Source organism: Lytechinus pictus, unplaced genomic scaffold, assembly GCF_037042905.1.
Source record: "Lytechinus pictus isolate F3 Inbred unplaced genomic scaffold, Lp3.0 scaffold_20, whole genome shotgun sequence".
Classification (NCBI taxonomy): domain Eukaryota; kingdom Metazoa; phylum Echinodermata; class Echinoidea; order Temnopleuroida; family Toxopneustidae; genus Lytechinus; species Lytechinus pictus.
Window position 1 is genome coordinate 7,047,987 of NW_026974141.1, and position 26,129 is coordinate 7,074,115.

The following is a 26,129-nucleotide window of genomic DNA, read 5'->3' on the forward strand; positions in this document are numbered from 1 at the left end:
CGCGGTCTAAGTTAAACCTGACTTCAGAATATGGGCCAATGTGTTGAAATCGATCTTTAAATAACTGTAAAAAAATAAAAATATAAAATAAAAAAAAAAATCAGCAAAGATTATACATAATATAGTTCGTTTGTGGATGATGTGCCGGTGTCGTTCACAAGATGTATGACATTAAGTGTTGTGAAGCATGTGCATGGAGACATGCTAGAGGATGTGTGTTTTGCAAGCGCTTTCTCTCTTAAAATGGTCAATATCAATAACATCGAATAAATAATTATGAAAAATGAAACACTTCATAACAATAGTACGATAACATCTTAATTTATAGACTTGCGAGTCTGTCCAGAAAACCGTGTCTAAATTGCGGAGAAACTATCGGCTAGCTTCAATTATATCTGACACGCATGAAAGTCAATCACGGATGAAAATGGGGGAAGTATAGGATAATTGAGATGATTGCGGGTGTTCGACCTATTTTAAGGAGCGAGCGAGAGATGTTCACGAAAAGGGGAAGGGGTTGTTTTGATTCCTGACAGTTATTGCCTTGATATAATTTCCTTTTATGAAATTGAAAATCACAAGTACCCTGACAGACGTGGATCATTGAGATGGAAATGACCCCCCCCCCCCTTCTGGAAAATCTCGTCCTATTATTTTGGAGACAATGTGCGTCAGCAAGAGTGAGTCTGCCCCCACCGCCCTGTCACTAGCGTAACGATCATGACGATAGGAGTTGTGGCTATGGAACCCCCAATAAATAAATGAATAAATAAATAAATGAATGGATGAATAAATAAATAAATAAATAAATAAATAAATAAATAAATAAATAAATAAATATATAAATAAATAAATAAAATAAATAAATAAATAGACCAAAGCCAGAATTACAAAAATAGGAATGAAAAGGAAAAAAACGGTGAATAAGATATCATTTCATGAATAATAATAATAGTAATAATGATAATCTGTTCATCTATAAAACAATGTTACAAAACAATATTGTTCCACAGCGTTGGAAAATAAGAAAACAATACATTGATTAAAAAGCAGAGTGTTTACAGTTACTGACTACTGTGTCAAAATCTGACACAAAATCAGATTTTTGTATTAAAAAGGTAAGGATTTAGGCTCGCTCCTTTCGCTCGCGAGTAGATTTTTGAAAGAAAAATTGTCCTACACGCCAAGCCCCCTCAATCTTGTCGGTTCTTTACCCTATACTGGCCCATCAGCTCATGTACCACAGCCCCTTCTTAGTTGTAAGTCACGTTCCGAATTCTGTCTGAAACCCCTTCTGTCATAATCAAGGCTACGGCTATCATCCCGTGATTTGATGTGCCGGATTAATCACATATTTCGGAATATTAAACTTGACGATGCCCTCTTAATTTCGGAAACACAAAAAGCATAATCAGTGTAATGAAAGGCTACGGGGAAACGGTGCCTGTCGGAATTCTCATTCAATCTCGAACTGCTACATGTATACCGGTGCTGAAAGATGCCTTGTGGATATCTGCATCTCATTCCTTTTTTCTTCTTTTCTTTTCCTTTTTCTTTCTTTCTTTCTTTCTTTTCTCTTTCTCCCTTTCTTTCTTTTTTTTCTTTCTATCTCTCTTTCTTTCTTTCTTTCTGTCTTTCTGTCTTTCATTTCTGTCCCTTTTTTTAATTTTCTAGTCCACTGGTTTCCCCTTATTAATTTTCCTTTTTTTTTCAATTCCCTGACAGCCTTACATATCCCCATATGACTTCTCCGTTAATTCAGACTTTGTCTTTGCCTCACCATCACTCACCATGCAACATATTCTATGATTTCACCCCCTTTCTGCTTTCTGCCCCCTTCGTCTCCTTCTCTCCTTCTCCTCATTCTTCTTCTACTTCTCCTTTTTCTCCTCGCCTTCCTCTCCTTCTACATTTTCCTCGTCTTCCTTTCACTTTCTTCTTCTTTCTTCCTCTTTCCATTTGTCTTCTTCTTCTTCTTCTTCTTCTATTTATTCGTTCTCCCCTTCTTCTTCTCCTTCCCTTCTTCTTGCATGCTCTTTTCATCCGTCTATCCTTCTTATTTTCATTGCCATTTATCTCCTTTCACTCTTTATATTCTTTCATGTTCTCCTCTTCCCCTCCTTCTCGATCCTTCCTCTCTTCCTCCCTCTTTTACTTTTTTTATTTTCATTTTTACCATAGATCTCTTTCTTTTTCGTAAAAAGCTTCTCTGTATATATACACAGACTCTTCTCTCATGAAATTGGTCCAGGGTAGGGGGCGCAGGGGGGGGGGGCTGCACCGTATACCTTTGATACCAACTGCCATGCGTGATGGATCGTTGAAAATTGTGATGAATTTGACATTTTAATCGTGCAGACAATAACTTCCTTCCCGTATTTAGAAAGAGGGTAGTTAGTCTACAAACTGCAGACCTTAGTGATTTTACTTCGACCGTGGACCGACAACGTACTGGATTCACCAAAATCAAGCTAAACATATATTATATATACGTTGAACTATTATACTCTTGGACAACTAATATCAATTAAATATCTTCCGTATTTTAATGAACTATGTTCAAGTCAAATCTGAGCATAAATCCCCATAAATCCAAGGAAAAAAATGATATGGACAGGAGGGGGCTTACTCGCTTCGCCCACCCAAAAATAATTTTCAGCGACAAACAATAAATGAAAAATTCAGCATCTCAAACATTTCTGATGACGCCAATGACTATTCAAATTTGCATTTTTACGTTTCCATTTTCCCAGGTCTCACAATGACAAACCATTGGAGGATGCCGCAAAGCATTTTCTGACAATTTGGCCATTCCTTTGTGACAAAATAAATAATGATTCATTTACAATTATTTTATTCTTTCAAACAATAAACACGCATGAAGTCATGGCCTATCGCCACGCTTCAGAATGCCCGAGACCCGGATGATAGTCACGATCATTGTCATTTTTAAATTGAGGAACGCTGTAATCAGGTTGCATCACGTGTCAACGTCAGCGGGATCGACAACCAACCTTGACTTTCGAAAAAAAAAACGAGAAGCTGTTTATGGATACGCCAAACAAAAGGAAACTTTTATTAGCACGTCGTGACGCCCAGGACTACACGGTGTAATTTTAAACCACAAACAGAAGGGATCCCCCCATTCTATTCCATTTAGTCTTCTCGTCCTGCGCGACTGTGAACAAGTATAGGTGCTAATCGTACAAAATGCTGGTTTCTTTTTTTCTCAAGTAAAGTGTTCAAAGATCATAAATGAGGGACGAAAGTGGTATAGGTAATCCTGAAGAGATTTTTTTTATTGTTATTATGTTTGTAAATATTGGGCTTTTCTTGTTTTAATGTGAGATCGAGGTGTTGTTAAGAAAATTTTGACAAAAAAAAGTTTTCACTCCCGAATGAAGGTGATATTCGTCAAGAAAATTTCGACAAGCAAAAAAAAAAAGAAGATGAATTATTTTCACTCCCGAATGAAGGTGATTTTCGTCAAGAAAATATTTAGAAGGAATTAAAAAAATTGTTTTCACTCCAGAATGAATGTGTTTTCGTCAAGAAATCAACACCATCATTACTAACACAACCATCGACCACCACGCACATCCCAGAACTCGAAAAACAAATTACCAGTATACACTATATCCTAACACCGCCGTTCCCACGATCAACATCTACATCCCAAAAACAAAAAAGGACAATCGCCATACATATTCATTCCTTTTTCAGTATCAAGAGTAGAATAGAATCTCAGCAATAATCCCCCATCCTCATACTAAACTGGTAATTGACTCGAGATAGTCGTACTCGATAACAAAAACTATTGCTACTTAAAAGATCTGCTTACCCGATTTGCCGACCCCTTTCTGACCTAGCACAGTAAATCTGATATCCCTCTGCATCTTAATGGGCGATTGCTTGGTCGAACCCGTCATCTTGCACCCCTCCAGTAAGGCCACGCCCTTTTAAAGTGGTATCTCCTTTCGATCTTGTTCAACCGACAAAGACTCCCAAGAGTTCAAAATGGGTCCATGAGTTGCCAAAGTCGAAACAGAGCAGTTTGCCTGCCAGTGCTCTCCTGCACTTTAAGCAGCCAAAATCAGGGAGTCGTGGGTTACAATAGATATCTCGTTGAAGGTAACAGGTTCTCCTCAAATCAATCGACAAGCTCACAGCTCCATGACGACATTAGGACCAATTTGTAGGAAGGGGTAATCAAAGAGGGCGTGGCACACCCCTCTCCCTATACCTCACTCTTCAATAGCGCAACAGAGGTAATCCAAAGGTGATCGCCTTGGTCCGATACTATACCGAGACCGGTTGGGGTCACTCGGTAATTTCACCGAATTCAACGTCCATCTGTTCATTCAAAACCAAGGCTACAACGTCAACCGCCGAGGATAATTCAGTTGATTTTCTGACCTCAAATTCGAAAGTGTGAACTTAGAAGGATATTGTTGATTGGTGATTCTTTCGGTTTATCTAAATTGAGGAGGATGCGAAAATAAATGGCAGCAATTTGGGCATTGTATCAGGAGAATATAATATTGTGCTACCCTTTCCTTTTTTTTGTTCAATAATACGACAAGCTTTATACAACCAACAATTCAGTATAACTATTAAATCCGAATAATTTATGAGTACTGAAACAATTAACTTTTTATTTCAAATTCTGTACGCTGAAGTTCACTACTCCTCTCGAACGGAATATGGCCGAAGATCAAACATCAATATTTCCTCTTAACCTTGTATGTGTCTCCCAGGCACGAATGAAGCTATACGGTTAGGGTACTATTTGTGGAAATGACAAGGGATATTACACTTTTACAGAATTAGAAAATGGTTGCTCATGGGCGAATACCTCTTGAAAGTTTTTGAAGCCGTCGCCAACATAGGCCCTAATATGAGAAACGCCGACGAGATTCACTGGCCTTTTGAGTTGATCGGTCAAATATTAATTAATGGAGGAGATATTGGAGCGAACCTAAATTGCCTGTTTGCGTATTACCGTTTCAGCCATGCACACGCTCTGATCCCCTCTCCTCTGTTTCTCTTTTACAAGTTATCCTCAGCAGTACAAATGCGCTTTAGTTTTACACAGACTGGAAGATAACCACGTCAGGATCGCATCTATATGGTGTGGAGAGGGCGTGGGAAGATAGTCGTCTGTCTCCCCGCCCACTTGTTGCGCGGTTGCTAGGTAACATCAAGCAATCCCGACAGCTCTTCAACAGCTTATCAGACGACCGCTTTTACATAATCCTCTATGCATGTTAATCACTGAAACTGAATCCCAACATAAAGATGAGAACGGTTCACATTGAAAAAAGCTCGTGTCATTAAGTGGTGATAGGGCGATGTTTCCTGAAGTCCTTCGTACAATCCAGATTATCCTCGTCAAAGAAAACAAAATCCATGAACATATCCTTTTATAACAACTTGCGAATTCAGTGACGTTATTCCTAAATATCCATCCACAAGGTAATTACCAAGTTAAAATTCCGGAGTTAAATGGCGTGTCCAATTTATAGTAGGCCTACATCCAGTAGGTGTCCCGATGGCAGATTACAACACGAGCACGGTAAAACATGGAATAGATGGTCTTTGTTAGGACCTTTGTATGTAAAGACGAATGTGGCTATTCCTTGGTATCCAAACAATGAATTCGAGGAGAGCTGATGAAAGGGAAAGTGTACTGTGAGAGGGGAACCACGTCATGCTCGCACGATCTTCCCGGACCGTTGTGACGTACACGCTAGACAAGAGGGGAAAGTACCAGTTGGGAGAGTTTGGTGACAGAGAGGAGTAAATTATTTAGACCACGAGAGGGCGTCTGTATTATAAGTATTTTCTTGAAAATTGATTGCGGAGACGAAAAGACAAAAGGATAAGAACGAGGGTTAAAGGGTCATGGATGAAAATGGAAGGGAAGAAGAATAGAAAGAGGAAAAGAAGAAAAAGAATACAGAGAAAAAAATAACAAAACTGATGGAAAGAAGAAGAAGAAGGAGAAGAAGAAGAGGGAGGAGAAGAAGACGGTAAAAGAAAAGAAGAATTAATTCTATTAAAAAGGGGGGTAAGGTATTAATATCAATTTGTAACGCTTCTTTTAAATACAAATAGAATAGAACCCGATATCAACGAAGGATTCTTAAGCCCTTAATGGGGAATATCGCCTTCTTTTTTCATTTCAGGAAATAGTTTGCCTTTTGGACTGAGTGTTTCTTTCACTACTCCTACCAGAACATTTTCTCATTAAAAACATCCTAGAAAATCCAGTTTCTCAATGGAGTTATGAGCCCATCTGAAAGAACTATTCCAAAGTCCATGTTTTGTTATAGACTTTAATAAATATCAGCTTTCATACATGTAGACACACAGTGAATGATGTTAAGGGTCACTTCGTGAAATCAAACAACGTAACCATCAAGAAATTAATTACATTTTACTGTTATGTTCATTTTATTCATTATATAATTCATCTTATATACAGTCAGCATATTGTAATTAAAATGTCATTTATTGTCTGAATATTGAGCCAAACGTGATGACATACAGTATATATTTCAAAGATCTAATATGAATATGACTGTTTGATAGTAAAAAATAAACAATGACAAATGACAGTGAAAAAAATAATTAATTACATGAAAATATCAGTCGTGAAAACAAACTGACTATTAATTTTATAAATATATTGGGTTTATTTAGGGTTTATTGACAATTGGTCTAATGCCAATTCGTCCAATTACCAACTTGTCTACTATCACTGGTACACCATCAGTTCGCCCACGATCCACATGGTCTAATTGCCCTTTCGTCCACTCACCATTTTGTTAAATAACCAGTTGGTCCAATAACCCTTTAGTCCATAAAACATTTGGTCTAATTGGACCAAGTGTTAAAATAAATGAAAATAAAACAGGGTTTTGTACCAACCACATAGTTATGAGATGAAATGGTCATAGACAATCTGGTGATAAGATGAAGTGATGACTTGACCAAATGGTTGTTAACGAAATGTTGATGGCCGAAATGGCATTAAACTAGGTGAAGGTAGACCATGTGATGAGAGGACGAGTTGGCAATAGACGAATTGGCAATTGACCTCTTTCAAGAATTACAGCTATGGTGATTTTATATGGCAAATAACATGTTAATAATGCCCAGGAACCAATCACAGTAAAGATTTCCATGGTAGTTTGAAAGTCACCACATTATTTTGTAAGTCTTTTGTGAAACAGTCCCCTGATCAGATTGTAGTCACTCCCATTAGGTATGCATGCGAGAAAAGAAAATGAAAGAGCACTGCTTTTACAAGGAAGTCTGTAAAACGAATTTTAATTACCACTATATCATCTTAGATCTAGATCTGGTAGCAGGGATGCCAACCTAATCAAGAACATTTCAGTATTCTAAAGGCTGAAAATCAGTATTTCGGTAAGAAAATCAGTATTGTCACAGAAATACCATAGGACAACACATAAACTGAAACTTTCGAAATCAGTAATTTGCACGAAACCACCAGTATTTCTTATTTTTCAGTAGTAATAATTTCTGAAAATCAGTTCTACTCGGCAGCTCTGTGGTAGTTACATTAATTGAACTTTGTGAAATCATGAAATATAGGCTGAAAACCAACCAGTGAGGATCATCAACACAGATAAGCATATGTGGGTTGGTGTATCATTATTGCTTGGGAAAAAAACCAGATATGATGCATGAATTGTTTTGCTATTTTCTCAGCAATTACACAATTTCTTCCAGAATGCTCTGGTACATATATTATATTTATAAAGACAAAAATTTGATTGCATTTTGCATTCTGTACGAAATCAGTTTGACATTGTTACCACAAGTGGCATTCATCTTCCATCATACACTTTTTACTCTTCTTGAGAACAAGCACTTTCATGTGTAAAGAAACCACTGTGGCCCAGTCAGGTTTAACTTAGACCATTGTCTAACTCTGTGCTAAAATTACGGGAAGCCAAAAGTGTCAAAATTTTTATTAAGTTGTATGTTTCTTTTGTTTACTGTGCTCTTTCCTGATTCATCGATGGGGAAGACAATCATCTATTTATACTTCCTAGACAATTATGAATGATTTGAGAGCCAAATGAGCTAAAATATGATACCTCTACTGTTAGTGATTTATGTAGCAATTGGCTATCCATAATTAAACCACAACTTTAATCCTGAGTTTAAGTTAAACCCGACATTAGAATACGGGCCACTGACATTTGACCTTATGAACCCATATGAGCAAATCTCATCAAATCATTGTCACCCCCCACACAGTGAGCCACAGTATATTGAATTCATGTTTGCCTGAATGTGTGGAGTTCCTGTAAGTGCAACTGCCACAGAAGCAAATGTCTATGAACTGACTTTCTATCTCAAAAATCATTAAATAACATTACTGATAACAATGTGAGCGTATGAGCCTAATGTAAAAAAAATCATATCAAGATGGAATATGAATAGATAGCTTCATATCTATTATTCAAAAAAATCTTTGAACAAACCAAAATATCTTTGAATAAAATACTTGAAGTTTATAATGAGTAGTTGTAGCTATAGGATAATAGGCTTGGAAATGATTTAAATGGCCTTGTATATAATATGAAATTTATGAAAATATCTGGCGATTATTCAGCAAAATATTTCACATTACACATCTATCAATGGACACAATCTACTTAACCTCCCTATAATTTATCCGTGAAGTTTTCAAAAAGGACTGACATCTCATTGGGTCATTGGAACAAGACCAGGGTTCCCACAGATATTCGAAAACAGAATTCCATGACTTTTCCATGTCTACATTGCTGCTTTCCATGACTTCCCGTGATGTCCCGGGAGTTGGGATGTCACAAAACTGGTTGCAATAGGGTTTAATGGTCAGGTTTAGGGTAGGGTATAGTGTTAAACCCAGGGTCAAAGTTGGCCATTCGATTAGTGTGTGGGATTTTGAGTGGAGCATATGTCATGGAACCAGCAATGCAGACTCATTGGATCAAATCACAGACATTCCTTTGCCCGCTGCGGGCATTGTCAGACTACGGATACCGAGATGATGTCAATTCCATATGAGGAAAGGAGAATGTGCGTGTAGTAACAACATGATTTTTTTTTGTCATAAAACTCAATTTCACACTGGCTGATCATGGTAAATCATCTGTTACTTGGTAATGACCATACAGTACATCTATATAGGTAAGGTGTCTACGGACTAGTCTAAGGCTGGAGATACACATACACTGTACATCGAAGGTGGACTGAGGCCGATGTATGGGTATCACCTATTTTGTATTGCCGGACCGGTCTGAGTACACCTAAAAGGCGGCCTTGACCACTGAACTAGAATAGGTTAGTAGCGAATAATAGTTATTGCTAACGAATAAAAGAAAATGCTGGCAGGAAAAGATAGGCACACGTGTCACTTAAATAGTCGTCACTGATAAAGAATCTCAAAGCGGTTTCAGTCTACTTCTGGTGTAAGGGTATACGCACTAAATGGCAGGCTTGAGGCCGGCGTCGGAGGCAGCTTCAAACCTGGCGCATGTGTATCCTATTTCACATGCAAGGTGATGACTGTTTCCCCTCTGCATGGTTTACAACATCTTATAGGTGTCCGATTCCAACAAAAGTCAATGCACAATTCCATTCTGCGTTGTTTACAGCATCTCTTACCAGGGAAAACGTCTTAAAGGTGTCCAATTCTCACAAAAGCTGATGCATGATTTGCCTCTGGATGATTAACAACATCTGGTACTGGGTGACGAACCTATATGCGTCCAATGCTTGAAAGTCTTTAAGGTACGTCCGTCCTTTCATTTGTTGATGTCCTCTGGCCACCATGACGGTCTCTTCGCTTCCAGCTCAGCTTCCCCTTTATCTTCTGTGCTGATCTGAAGTTTGTTACCTCTGTGAAGGAGAAAGAGGGATAAAAGATAATGCTATAAACAGGAAGGAACTTGAAAGGGGGCAGAGAGAGGGAACGATGGATGACTTTAGAGAAACTGACTACAAATCTTGTAAAATTAGCGGAGGGTTCCATCATGTACATGTATGTCTGCATATACAGCAAATTAATAGTCTTGCATTGATGTTGAATCATATATTTTTTTAATTATTTGCTTTGTCCTATTAAATAGCTCAGACATTTACCACTTCTATCCTTCTAGATTCATGATAGATTTAATGTCTATGAAGCCAACATACCACTTTGAATTTCACTGTTTTCTTTAAGATTATTTCTTTCGACCTTGGATTGCTGTCTATTCCCCATTTTTCAATAGTTCCATCTTAATCGATAAGCTTGTATTTCAACAACTTATCAATCATACCCAAACTACTTCTTAAAAATAGATACAATTCAACCTCACAAACAGGTGATGAAAGTAGGGTGCAGTACTCTCAGCAACAACCTGTAATGACTACCCAACTCCCAATAAATATGAAACCTATCACACAGTGGTATGGTAAAACAATATATTTTTAGGGGGAAAAGGGAAAATTAAAAAATCTTCACCAATAAAGGGTAGGAAAAGTAGAACTAGTTGAAGGCCTGTAAGAATAAGATTTATCAATACAGATTCATCTCTATATCTCAACATAATGATACGCCATGAACATATGTATCCAACAAGTTTTTTCTATTAAAGGTATAATAGAAAGTAATTGCAGCAAACAATTCATGAGAAAGCCTTTAAAATCAAGTTTAATTACCACCATATTATCATAGATCTAGATCTGGCACATTGAAATCGACTCATCTTTGTGAAATCATGAACTATAAGCTGAAAACCGACAATTCCAATGATAACTAACACATAAAGGCATATGTGGGACAGTGTATCAATATTGCTTGGAAAAATAACCGACATTTAATGGAATTCCGTCCTTATTTGCTAATTTCTCAGCCACTAAAAATTGTTTTCCAGAGACAATTGGCACATATTTTTTAATCATACATACAAACACTTGGGTGGTCATTTTATTGGGATCTGTTCGAAGTCTTCAAACTCATTTTTAGATCATTACTACAACTGGTATTTTTAAGCTTCAAACATGTAATCTAACTTTGAAAATCCATATTTTAACTCACATGAGAGCTGTCCTCAGGAGGGCAAGTCCATTTTGCTGTAGGTGACACCTTAATTTACCCACGTTCTTCCCCTCAGAGGTCTTGATGCTCGTACCAGCTGGGATAGTAGGTATTGCATTCCTGGGTAAATGGAAACAAAAAGAAATTAATCAAATGGATTTTTGAATTAAACTCATGGTTATTCTTTGCAGTGTCTCTCATTATCATGATCATAATAATTTATTTATTTATCTATATAGTGCCATCTATCTAGAAATATTCTATTCCGAGGCATGTTATTATTATTATCATTACCCAATTTTAGCTCGAGCTGCCTTTCAGCGCTCATGCATTCACGGAAATAATCCTGCCGGGTACCCATTCACCTCACCTGGGTTGAGTGCAGCACAGTGTGGATAAATTTCTTGCTGAAGGAAATTACGCTGTGGTGTCATCATCATCATCGATCTAAAATTCTTAAATCTGGTTTTGTCCCTGTGAACCAGGGTGGCCGGATTCACCTCACACTCGCAGCAATCGCCCTCACACCGTCCCTCCACTTTGCGCAACCTAGCGCATCCTCCATCCATCCTCAGCCCAACCCTCCTACTCTCCTCCTCCACTTGGATAAACTACTAGTAAATGTCACCTCTTTTTCTGTCATGTTATTAACTTGCAAGTCCATCCCATTAAAGAAGTGGATTTTAATAAATATAGAATTAGCATAATGCTGGAAATTTCATCAAAATCATAATCAGAAGTACTGCTAGAAAGTTTTGCCAGCTTAAAGGGATGCTCCAGGCTGAGAATATTCATAGCTAAATAAATAGAGTTAAGTTCACAGAGCAAAATGCTGAAAATTTCATCAAAATCAGATAACAAATAATGAAGTTATTATTGTATGCACGTTGCCATTAATATATTCATTAGGTGAGCTGATGTCACATCCCCACTTTCCTTTTTCTTATGTTATTAACATGAAATCATGATCGTTTCATTTTTTCATACATGTGTAAATGATGTGTCTCTATTATGATGAAATAAGTTGCAGCTATACATAACTAATGCACTTAATTAGTTGTCAATCCAATTGTTTTAGTTCTTGATAGAAAATGTTTAATAAACCTAATTTCATAAAATAAAATACAAAAGTACAAGTGGGGATATGACATCATCAGTCCACCTAATGAATATTCATGAAGACATACCTAGAACCGTTTCACCGGAATAATGCAAATCTGTAAAATTCAATAACTTGATTATTTGTTATCGGATTCTACATAACAGGTGATACGTAAGTGAGGGAACCAATGACGTCACCCTCTCATTATCATCATAGAACATTTCATTTTTTTTTTTTGCAGATTTGACAATAGGGAAAATCTGTATCAAATCAAAAAAGTTTACAACATTGGCAAATCCATACAGTATGTTCAGAGAAAAATCAAACTGTGTTTTACATTATCTTAATGTGCCAAAAGAATGTGATATTTTATACGTAAAATATATTGTAATAATGAATCACATGTTCCTTACCCTGTAAACTGGATTGGCATAATCCTTTTCCTAATGACACCTGTATGATGTGTCCTAGCAGTCAGTTCCTGGCCCAAATAGCAACCCTTTGTGAAACTCACTAAATATAAAAAGAAAGAAAAATCATTGATTATTGAAGTGCCATGCAAATCAGTGATGGCAGTACACATGTACGCCCTCGTCAGGGCAGCCATGCATCTAATCAAGGCCACCGCACACCATATGATTGGTCTGCGACCAGATTTTGAAATAGAACATTCATGTAGTTAACATTTGATGCAACAATTGAGACAAATCACTGTACAAATACTTAATGATATTCAAAGCTGGGACTATGCTTCCATCCTTATTAGAATAAAAAGTAACTGAATGTCTAGTCGTAATGACGATTCATGGAAATCATGCGATAGGATACAATTTCAAACCAATTAGGCCTTTACTGAGAAATAAAGGCTTACATTCATCCAAAATTGTTATAAAAGTATTCTTAACTTTAAGTTGAACCTAACATGTTAAAGATAAAAATTTCATTCACATTTTCGGAAAATAAATTGACTCATTCGATGAGCAAACTATTTTGATTTATTTTCTCCTCAGAAAATTCTTAAGGAATTGGCAAATTTTCTGCAGCCCTCCCACCCCACACCCTTCACTGAAATCAATCCATACAAAGTACAATCATCAACAAAGAAATGGCTTTATATATATATATATATATATATATGGTCAATAATATCAAAGAACAAAGTATTAAAACATAAAAGCCTAGATTTGAGAATCACTTCTTTTAACTAATACCGGTAATGTACATGCAGCTTGTTCTTTCTTGTTTTTATTTCACTGCAAAAAGGAATGCTTATAGCACTTCCATTTCATTAAATGTAGGATAAAAGAGTATAGTTGACAAATTCCTTCCTCTGGGGCATAGGTGCCATGGCTAGGATAGAACCCCAGATTTCAATTGTCTCGTCAGGTGCCTTTGACCACTCGGCAATGGCACCTAGTTGCTGAAATACAGATGATTAAGCCAGCCAACCCCCCCCCCCCCTCCAGCTGAGATCATAATAACTTGCCTCCATTCATGTAAGCTAGGTTGGACTCGAGAGGGAGACATTCGCCCGGTGGAAGCTCGTCGACCCCTTCAGCCACGCCCCACTGATAACGATGGGTCCTGTAGTGGTTTTCGCTAACCTCTTCCACATCAGGGACTAAACAACATATAGAAATGAGAAATATAACAGAGTCAAAGACTTAGAGGCATAAAAATTGTTTTATACAGATAATGTCTCCTACTTCAGATAAACTATTTTATCAGTCTAAAATACCCAGAGAATACTTCAGTGCAGTGGCACAGCCGTCCTTTCCTTCCAATGTGAATTTTACAAGTGATCAATTAACGAAATAACGATTTGTTTTAGAAAGAGGCGTAAATAAATAAAACAAACAAATTTGTGCGCTTCATTATTGAATTTTTATGACAACATACCTGCAATAGTGAAAATATCATACATACATGTATTGCCAGGGCTGGTAAAAGATTGTCAAAGAGGGTGCACTGGTTTGGAAATGTTTCTGTTTGCTTATGGATACTCCCGTAGGAACTCAGCAGGACAGCGTTTTGCTGGTAAACGCCAAGCTGGCATATAACCAATTCCCTAGGAAATATTTTACGTCTAGGTTAATCAGTCATAGTGGCTGACGTTATAGACGACAGATATCACTCTCGGGCCTTATTATCAAAGTGGAGACAATGGCAGAGTTAGGTTTCAAACTCACAACTTTCAGATTATGAGTCGAATGCTCTAACCACCGGACTACAAGCAGGATTTGGTCAGAAAAAATTTGACAACCATAATAATAATAATAATTGGCTTTTATATAGCGCTTTATCAATCTACGACTGCTCAAAGCGCTTCACAATTATTATTATTACCCAGTCACTGGATTCATAGCATTTCAAGCAGCCTGTTAGGCGCACACTTGCTAAACCAACCACAATGAGGGTTGTTTCCTACCGGTACCCAATTAGCACATGGGTGAGAGTGGCAAAGTGTGGATTGACGCCTTGCCAAAGGACGCTAAGCCATGGTGGGATTCGAACATACGACCCTCTGATTTAATATAAGGCGAGAGTCAGAACCGCTACACCACGATGCTTCCACAAGAAAGGTCTTTGCTCCAAAATGAAGGTGATTTTGGTCAAATTTCTAGTATACCAATCTGATTTCCAGAGGGTGTTGCCTAAGGTACTGTATAACATATATGCAGCACCTCAGAAAAATCTTGGGGGTGCACCAGGGCCATGGGTATTATCATTATTATTATTATTATTACTTGGCATCACCTGTGCCTGGGAGACAAAAAGCGAACTGAATCACTATGACCCGCAGGTCTCTCCTCCCAATATAACTGATTGGGGGAGTGCAGTGGACCACTACACCGGGGTTTCCCCCTACTGACTTATACGAATAGTGCAGTGGGTTCTTAACGTACAAAGGTGGGGACTCTCCTCTACACGGGGCCTCCATTTAACGTCCTATCCGAGGGATGGAGTGTTTTCCAATTTCCATTGTAACATAGCCTGCATCTATGAAACATGGGAGAGACGTTTACACACAACGCACTGGCTTCAGTCATCCGCCCGGGGTGGACTCAAACCCGCGATCTTTGGTTGACGGGCAGACGTGTTACCGACTGAGCCAACAACACTCTCTATTACATACAGTGTACCTAGAGGGTCAATGTTACATTTCATTTTGGGCACGAGATTAAAAAGAATTAAAGCCTGCCTGTTTTCTGTATTTTGGAATGGAATAAAAGGAACTGATAACTGACTGCAGCTAATGTACTGTATAAAGCAGGTTCAGACTGTTCCACATTGCTTTACTGCAATGGCAATAAACAATGCATTGTAAACAAGACACTGCTGAATAAACATTTGAAAAAGACTGCATGTGTAGAACAAGCTCAAAGTCTCTTCTCTTGTACACTTCGGAGTGACATTACTTATCAGCCATTTTTTTGTTTGGTTTTTGCCTCTTACAGGAATAGTACTGGTACATGTACAGTATATTGAAAAATACACAAGCTACTGTCAAGATGAATATAGTGTTTTCATGCTGCACATGGCACTAAAATTACACCAACTGTCTCTAATTTTCTATACGTTTAAACACAAGATTGATACAAAGGGTTTATTTGGATTGCCAGTTCGATTTCTTTTATAAAAAAATTCAAGACATTTTTTTCTATTTGGTCTTCTACTGTTTCATCTCATCCAATGGTACATGTATATACCTCACATTTATTCCCATATTCATGTACAGCTTGAAAAGAAAACTAAATGAAATATCAAACATATGGTGATTGAGAGTTGAATGACTAATCAATCTCAAATTGTTTCATAATGTACATGTAGGCAAATTTACAATGGAAAAATCAATTTGCCATTTTGTAATTTTTGATCTTTTTTGTTTTGTTTTGCCTTGCTTTGCTTTGCTTTGTTTTGTTTCATTTTCTTTCATTTCATTTCTTTTTATGCCATTTCATTTAATTCCATTTCATTTCAGTCCAATTCAATTCAATATTGAAATGTACTTTTGCAAAGGGGCAATAATATAGATAGCTTGTTTTTTGTTTAAATTACTTCTCAACAGTTTTTTATTAGTATGGTTATGAAATGCTTTTAACCAGCAATGCAGCAATCACTGAAATAAGTCGTACATTCAACATATGAATATAAAAACGACCAAAATCCATCTTCAGCAAATCAAGATAAATGAAACATTTTTTGTCAGCACGATGTGTATTTTTATCAGCCTTTTATTCATTTTGGCCTCTTTCTGGTGGAAGTCAAGTATTACGCACAAAATCAATTCCTTTATACACAACAATTTCTGATATCGCGGGAGTGGTTTATGGTACACCAAGTGTAAAGTCCTGGAAGGACTGAGATGAGAAAAGTGGATAGAAATGGAGATGAAATAGACAGGCGAGAAAGTGGAGATTTGAAAGTAGCGTATTCTTTTCGAAGTGAGTGTAGTCCTTAAAAGGACTGAACCAGAAGAAGTGGAAAGCTGAGAAGTAGATAGGCTTGAGTAGAATTTCCGATACATGTCTCATTCAATCAAGCCCGGAGATGGACTTAGATCATTCTTATGCTATGCTTTGTGCTTTCAAGCTCTGGAGAAGAACCTACCTTGGTCGTCACGGGAGATGATGACCCTCTGACCTAAGCCTTTGACCCTGGGGTCAGTGAATAAATGAGACTGACCAGACTGAGAACCTGGACTAGGAGTGGTACCTGGACTAAAGACGGACCAAACCTGGTACTCTGAATCCAAGGATGTGATATCGACCTGGGGGTAATGTGACAAAATAAACAAAAACAATCATGATGAAAAAATAATCATCAGATAAGCATAATCTGAATAACAACAACAGCTATAATAATAATAATACTAATAATAATAATAATAATGATAGTGATAATAATTCTAATTAATAACAATTAATAACAGTCATAATAATAATCTAATAATGAGGTGGCAATCTGTTTCCATGGTGACAATACATTATAACAATAAATGGACCAAAAAAATATTTAAGTTGTAGTAGAAGTTAATCTTAATCCAGCACTTTTCTAATCTCCACAAGAATGTAATTTTTATACTAATTTCACTTGTTTATCTCTTTTTGCCACGGAAGTCATACTAGATCAACGATATATTTTTTATAAATGTTATATTCATAAAATTATAGAACTGACCTTCTTTCTTATCCTGTACAATTTGAGATGCTTTTGTAATTCCTGTGAGATGGCACTATCACATTCTAAAAGAAATGATGGTATCTCATCGCTCTCATCTCTGCTCCATTGGTAGCACAAAACATCATACAGAACTCGGCCCTGCATTGTGTGAATACATACATTCAATAATTTTTTTTTTTTTTCATTTAAAAGAGAATGAAACCCTTGAAACAAGATGACTCGTATGTAACAGATAATAAGAAACCCTATTAAATGAAAGTTTTAGAAAAATTGAGTAAGTTTAGTAGAAAACTGTGAGCATTTAAGTTGAGATTGATTATGCTATGGAGATCCTCCCATTGGCAATGTGACGAAGATGTGTGATGTCACACATTCTATGAACAACTTCTCCATCATGCCTGTACATATATCACATTGACTCTCTCTTGTATCAAGTCAATCGGTACATCAGTTGTTCTTTTTTTCAGAGGACATTTTATATCAGTTTCACAAATATATCATGACCAAAGTGCTTGAACATTATAATGAGCAAAATAGATATTTGGGGTCTATTTTCAGGGTCCAAAGAAGAGAGTTGTCCATGTGTGACATGACACCACACAAGTCATCTTAATCGCATTGCCAAAAGGAGGGTCTCCATATAAGTGATCTCAACATTCAAATGCTCATAACTGTCTCATCATTTATTCACTTTTTCTCAAACTTACGTTTATCTCAATCTTACACTTTTGTATTTTCTCACAAGTTGACTTGAGTTTCATTCTCCTCTAATTAAATTAAATTAGCAAGTACGGAAGGAGGGGAAATAGGAAAACAGAAAGGTGAAAGTTTGAATGAAATTAGACATGGAAGGAGAAAGTTATGGCTAAAACTTAGATCAATATTAAGATATAATTCCAAATGGAAACTCTTCCATTTATTTATTTATTTCTCACTGGTAGTGAATAAAAATACAACAGAGATACATGTACATGTATGTACCATATTGTTTGGTGTCCTCATTATAGAAAGATATCTTGAAATCAAAATCACTTAAATCAAAACTCTTTGAACAAATATAACTTTTAGGAATTCTTTGTGTTGGAGAAAACTATAAAAAAAAAATTCTAAAATAAAATAAGTAAATAATATAGCCTTTGTATAGTGCACGTACATGTATCCACCACCTTGCTAGGTGCTATAAGGAGCTCCTATATTACCCCGGCTAAGCTAGTCTACCGATTCCTGTGCGCACAGCTTTTTTTTCAAAAATTAACACTTTCAGCAAAGGGCACCAGAATTTCCAGAAAAAAACAAAACTCACTTGTTTATTTAGAAACATGGAATAGATGACCTCTTGACCTCCCTCCTTGTCGAGCTGTTCTATGTCATTGGTCATCAAACCCTGGAGGAGGTCAGAAGCATCGCGGCCTTTCACCAACACAAGACTACGACCCGACATCTTTGACCCTTGATGGAGAAAATTGAGAAAATACAAAAATGAAATTATCTGTCATACTGTTATGAATTACATGTAGTGTATCTTGTAGTTGTATCAAGAAAAACAATACAAGTTTCATTTTAGCTGTTTGAAAAGTTACAATATATTTTGATTGGCATGATTTTGATACTGCAACCCACGAGGGTTTTTTTAATTTAATACAATTCAATGTTTTGATTTACAAATCATCAAAAACAAGTACAAGTGCTGTAGAAGTAAATACATTTGAAATTCATGGACAATTACATAATAGATATTTTTACAGTCAAATTGGAACTACAATTGAGCGAAGCTTGTGGCTGTGGGTTTATTGTAGTTCCCCCTGGAATGATAATAAGTGAGCTGTGTACATGAAGTTAAAAGAATAATAAATATAAACACCACTTAAACCCATGCAACACTTTAGATATGTAGGACTGTTATTTTGACATTTGGTTTCCTTTAATAGTTTAGTTATTTATAGTTCAAGCTTTGGTATTTAGTTCAGCTTTGTTTACATTCTTGATTTTCTGTTGTCATCCATTGATTTCCATTTTACTTTCAACCTGCTTCTCCTGTCATTCCTTTCCTATTCAGATGTGTTCATTCATTACATTCCCACATCTGATTCTTTCGTTCAACATTCTTATTATGTAATCATCCCAATATCTTATTCATCTCTTACCTCTATCTCTTATTGGTTATTTTTATGAATTAGACTTTTCCACTTTCAGTTGGCTTCTGCATTCTCTTTATTTTCATTGGTTGATTTTGTGTAATTTGAATATATGCTAATTTAGTAATGCAATTCTGAGTTTTACTGGGGTAAGGAAGCTCAGCAAATAAAGCAGCGCGCTACCAGACTTCATCGAGTTAAGTTCAATTTTGTTCCTGTGTCTTCATAGTTAAGTTCCATCTTCTCCTATCCATTTGCTTCTGTTTGATGTGTGATTGAGCTTGTGTTATTCCCATCTTCAGTTGAACATTTATTTCCCCATATACTGTATTATTAACCGTATCAGACATCTGAGCAGGGCAACTTTGATACATTGTTGCCTGCTTAAGACTGGGATCAAATGGCCGGTCAATAAATTTCCAATTGTTTATCCACGGGCCCAATTTACTGCCCGCTCAGAAAAGTAAATGAGAAAATGCGTGGAAATGTAGCGGGCAATAAAGCAGAGCTAACATCCGGGTATTCTACGCGTTTTTGTACGCGTCCTTGAACCGCACAGTGCTATACGTCATGTTAATCAAGTTGAGACGACGCTGGATACTGCGTCCCTAGGCCAGGGACGCGTCATCTCAATTACGTCACAATGGTAAAGTTCAGAGGCCCAGTCTGCTCAACATGACAAACTAGATTCTCATTCTTAAACTTTAAAATATCTAAATTTTAATGATTTTTGCTCTGGATGTCTGATTTGGTTAATAATAGCAATATTGACTGGCCTGGGGGCGAAAGGACATATATCGCCCTCACTAAATTGCTATCACCCTCGTCTACAACTCGGGCAATAAAAAAATCGAGTTTGGGCGATATATGTCCTTTCGCCCCGAGGCCAGTCAATTATAGTACTACAGGGATAGGGATGGAAGGGGTACAATTTGTGAACCAGTTTATAGCTTTTAATTACTTTGATTAATTCATCAAACTGAATCAGTTTCCAACTTGTGATTTTAACACAATAATTTTTCTATCCACAGAATACAATTCAAGTGCTACAATTCCCATGACATTAAAAGGGGGAGTGAACTGTGTGTGGTCTCTCATTGACTGTGTGGTGGTATAAATACATAGTCTGAAAATATACGTTTTCAGATATCTACACATATTATAAGAAAATCAATTGACCTATAATTGTATTTGCATCTATAGAGAAACTAAAATGTTTTTAGAGGAAAAGTAATCGTTTTGCTACTTAGTAACATATTATTGCGGTATACATGTATTGAGTGGTTGATTAGCATGTTATCATTCAAGTGGGTCTATATTACTAGACTACACTAGCATTATGGGTCAGGAAACTGACCAGGTATGAGTAGTTGAGGACTCGAGATGGCGCTATTGGTTCGTATCTGCTTGAAGAGCAGTGCAGTCACAGACTCATTGAAAGGGTTGTATTCATAAGCATTCTCTGCTTGAAGGGATATAGGGAGGAGGGGGTATAGTTGTTTTCAACTTTTGATAGAATGTCCAAAGTTCACCAAGAAATCAGTCTAAACCTCACCATTCAAAGCTGAAATTCCTTGATGATTTAGACCTTCGTTTGAAGAACAAATTTGTCTCCCGACCATGCTAGTCTGTAAAGCTCTTCTCAGTATCCCATCTTTGTTGAGATTCCTGTAACATCGGTTACATAGCTGGTGGATAGAGGCCAACTTCATATGCTTTGCAAAGACAGAAAGAACTTCCATCATGAAAACTTCAAACCTAAAAGATAAAATGATAATTTTATGGCAAGATGACAGATTGATTTTTGTATTTATTTTTAGGCAAGTCAATTCTTTTCCATTAAATAGTAGAAAAAATTAATCTATTTATTTACTGATCAGTCAAATGTTTATTCATTCAGCATAGGAAATACATGAAAGTGATGGGCAATAAGCCTGTTCACGGTTGTAAACTGCGCACGAGCAGAAAAAGGTCATTGGAGACAACCATGAAGGTGGCTTTCAAATTCACTGACATAGGCATTTGTGATTTGATGATTATTCATGTATTCCTTTCAAAATGTTTATCACATCCAAGCTGAAGTGTAATAAATAGAGCCTTCCTAATCACTGGTATTTGACAGTAGCCTAAACAATAGTCAAATGTGCCAAAGGCAGACGATAAAACAGATTTCCAAACTTTATGAAGTTTATCCCTGATGTACTATTCTAGTCACCTGGTCTATACAATGCCTTTTGTTCTTAGAATTTGAATACTCTACCGGTAAAGCCTACGTAACATCTACATTTGAAAATGATAGTGCTTATCCTAATGAAAAATCACAAAGGTCATTTGAAAAAAGTTGATCATGAGCTAACCGTGAACTGGCTTATTTTGCACTCATGAGAGTCAAAATGGCCCCTAAAATTCCTTCAAAATTCATGCTTTGGCAAAGTTTGGGGCGACCATTGTTACTTTCCCAAGATCTGTCACAAGCATTATTCAAGATTATTTGGAAAAATGAATATTCTCTGGCAGAATGATACCTGCATTTAGATCTACGCACTAGCATATATGCAGGAGGGGGGTGTTACAGGGGTTCAAACCTCCCCCCTTAAATTTTGTTTTTTTTCGCTTGTCAATTTTTTGAGGGTAGGAAATGACCTAAAATTTGTGGTAAAGACAATTTTTTTGGGGGGTCAACCTTTGATTCAGCTTGAACCCCCCCCCCCCCCTTCAAAAATCCTGCATTCGCTACTGGATCTACTGCATAATTGACTGTTGATGTTGCCCCTAAAAATTAGCCATTAAACAGAAAGAAATAGACCCCCAAATTCTGCAATAGCCCCAATGTCAAGAAAAAGACAGGCTTGAGACTTGACAGCCCCTAATTCCTAAAAAAAAATATATATATTTTCTACCATCGAAGTTCAACAGAAACATTCAAGTCCCAGCTGACAACTAATGTATTCCTCTTCCATTAACACTTTGTTTTATTCAGGAGAATTCAACTGTCTATATTACATGTACTTTTTTCTATTTCTTCTCAATTATTGTTTTTGTGTTACAAATACATGCTTATTTTTCTTGATAAAGCGCCAAGCCTGGCCATGGCACGAGACTGAGCACCAAAAAAGGTGAAACTGCCTTGTGCACTATCATATTAATTATTCTGAGTGTAAGTAGCCACCATTAAAGAGAATAATTTTATAATTATTTCATTCTATCCCTGTCATGGTACAATCAAGACAATGCAAAACTTCCACAAGACAGGCTTTGAGTTTGATGAGAACCACCGCAGGGCTGCCAACTCTCACGCAATCTGCGTGAGTCTCAAGCAATTCACCCAGCTCTCACGCTGATCATGGGAATTCTCACGCTGAACCCCGAAAATAGAGAGTTTATTAGCCCAAATCGGATATTCAATAACATTATAACCCGGCCAGGCAAAAGTTTCAGTTTTTAACCACACAAGCACAAAGCTAAACCATCAACGCAAATTGGTTTCGCTTTGCCGTGCAAAGACAAGATATTGAGTTGCGATTGGCTTACTGTATCCCGCGTGTGAGAGCTGGTGACGTCGAAATTTTACTATGAAGTGGGGTTTTCGTGCGAGGCACAACGAGCGATCGAGTGTCAATGCAATGCCATGCCATGGCGATAGTCCGCCGGCCCGGCGCTCTGAATACATCATAGCCCTACATATGCATTTTTGTGTGTGTGTTGATACACTTGGTTTCTTTTGTAGCTTTATTTTAATTGAGCAAGAAAGAAACTGATAAGTTATTTATGATAGTTTTAGCTTTCTTCCTCTGTTTTCTTTCTATTTTTCTTTCCTTCTTTCTTTTCAATCTTTCTTTGTTTCTTCCCTCTCTTCTAATTTCATTTTTTTTATTACTGTCTTTCTTTTTTAATTTTCCTTTTTTTCTGTCTTTCGTTCTTTCTGTCCTTTAAAAAAATATTTTTCTCTATTTCTTTTTCTCTTTCTTTTTCTTTCTTCCTTTTTTGATTTCTTTCTTTCTTTAATTCTTGAGTCCATCCATCCTATATTTATCTCTTCTTTCTTTCTTTCCTTCCTTCCTTCTTCCTTCCTTCTTTTTACATTTCTTTCCTTCATTCTTTGTTTCTTTCTTTGTGCTTTCTTCCTTCCATCCATCCTTTCTTTACCCTTTCTTGTTTTTTCTTCCTTCTCTCAGCCTTTTCTCTTTCTTTCATTCGTTTCTTCCTTCTTTCTTTTTATTGTCTTTTGTTCTTTCTTTCTTTTTTTCCCTTTGTTCCATCTATCCTTTTACCTTTTCCTCCTTTCTTTTTTTCTTTCTTCCTTCCTTCCTTCTTTCTTTTTTTCTTCCTTTCATCTGTTCTTTTACCTATTTTCTGTTTTATATTGCTTGGTCGCTTCCCTCCCTCGCAATGTCTCACTCCAAACTCTTCTCAAAAGTTGGCAGCCCTGCCACCGTCAGATTCACAGTTGAAACTAACCAAGGGAGCTCCGGCCCGCGAACCAGGAGTCGACCATGCAAAACGAGGGAGGCAATGGGGTAGATTTTGGTCTTTAATAGTAGGAGTGGGCTATACGTGGGTCAAAAATACTTTTTTTGTAATTTTGATATGGCAACAGTTTTTTTTAATTCCTTGTAATGTATCTCAACATGAAATGACATTATTTTTTGTCTCAGGTCCGAAAAAAAAGTGTGCCGGGCCAAAATCCAAAATGGCCGCCAAAATCCCCCAAAATCACATTTTTGGCCACAACTTTATCATTTGGTGGTCTTTTTCTCTGGTTTTGGTGTCTATTCATATGTATTATGGGGCAGGCAATTTGTTTTTCCTAAAATTAGTACTTTTAAACCATTATTTGTAGAGTTAAAAGCTGATTTGACCTAAATTTACCAATTTTTAGAGCCCTTTTTCAGCCAACAAGTAAGTTTCATCGTCTTGTGGTTCTTGCATATTAGACTATACGAGTTCAACAATAGCAAGCAGCTTCATATAGCTATATTACATTTATTCCTCTACTTTGGGTTTTACAGATATTTGCGAAATATATCTTATTAAATAAAAAAATTCATTTATCCATAGGGGCTACACAGTATACAATGTACTGTACATACTGCACTGCATACATATATGTCCATGCATTGACCACCATGACTTATAACAAGGTCTGCATATAAACAATAATGTCATAGAAATGAGCTCTTAGGTTTAGAATTAGATGCCTCAGAAATTAAAGATATGTTTTGTCTCAGAAATTGAAGACATGTTTTGTCAAATGTGCTAATTCAGCGGGCGAAGAGATGAGATACAATGGATTATAGTCATCCCTACATTATAGCATTTACACTGTAGCTATTTTGGGCCCCATATTGCATAAAAGTTGCAATTATGGTAACTTTGCCATCCCATGGTAATTTGCATGGAACCCTTCATTCTGATTGGCTGTTGATCAGCATTACCATGGTAGTTACCTGACCCCATAAACATACGGTAGACACAACATCCAGGTAAAAATAACCTCCAAATCAAAAAGATACAGTGTATGTCTAAAAATGTGATGTACGTACTGTATATGTGATGTTTATGTGCAATTTATGTTACTTCGGGTGACATCATGTACATCAGCTGACAAGTAATTAAATTCCAATTCTCAATCTAATTCTAAACCTCAGGAGCTCATTTCTATGACACTATCGTTTATATACAGGCCTTGTTATATTGGTCAATGCATGGATATACATGTATGCAGTGTACATGTAGTATGTACAGTACATTGTATACAATATAGCCCCTATGGATAAATGACATTTTCTTTTATTTGATAAGATGCATTTTGCAAATATCCGTAAACTCCAATTTAGAAGAATAAAAGCAAGCTATATGAAAGCCGCTTGCTACTGTTCAAATAGTATCGTCTAATATCCAAGAACCACAAGATGATGAAACCTAATTTTTGGCTGAAAAAAGGTTCTAAAAATTGGTAAATTTAGGTAATATCACCTTTTAACTCTACAAATAATGGTTTAAAAGTACTAATATTAGGAAAAACAAATTGCCTGCCCCCAAAAACATATGAATAGACACCAAAACCAGAGAAAAAGACCACCAAATAAAGAAGTTGTGGCCAAAAATGTGATTTTGGGGGGTTTTGGCGGCCATTTTGGATTTTGGCCCGGCACACTTTTTTCTCGGACCCAAGACAAAAAATATTGTCATTTTATGTTGAGATAAGGTAAAAGGAATACAAAAAAACTGTTGCCACAGTGAAACCAAATATCACCCATTTATAGCCCACTCCTATTAATAGTAATCTTAATAAAATGAGGAAACAGAAATTATGCAGTTACCACGATTATATGGATGAAGGTCTATCGTGGCACACAAATTCTGACATCCTCTTTTCCATGCTTCTAAGAAATATCAGTTTCAAAATTGGTGATATAGTGCCAACATGAAGTTCCTCACACGTATAAATAATTTGCTGCCGATTTAAAAACACCGCATGCGTGAGGGTCCGAGCTCGGCCAGGATCCGGTACCTCACGCATATCGCATCCGCATGCGATGTTTTGAAATCGGCAGCGAATTATTTATATGTCTGAGGAACTTCTTGTTGGCTCTAATCA

General features: G+C 36.7%; 1 protein-coding gene across 1 annotated transcript; it reads right to left on the reverse strand.

Moving 5' to 3' along the window:
* Positions 1-6,432: 6,432 nt before the first annotated feature.
* LOC135157853 (putative transferase CAF17, mitochondrial) lies at positions 6,433-21,280 on the reverse strand. The gene is made up of 8 exons (XM_064114911.1): positions 21,084-21,280; positions 18,697-18,842; positions 17,391-17,531; positions 16,821-16,980; positions 13,696-13,830; positions 12,623-12,722; positions 11,108-11,227; positions 6,433-9,924 (listed from the first exon to the last, which is right to left on the reverse strand). Exons 1-8 carry the CDS (start codon positions 21,271-21,273, stop codon positions 9,831-9,833), a joined length of 1,086 nt encoding a protein of 361 aa, XP_063970981.1. The 5' UTR covers positions 21,274-21,280; the 3' UTR covers positions 6,433-9,830.
* Between the last annotated feature and the right edge of the window lie 4,849 nt (positions 21,281-26,129).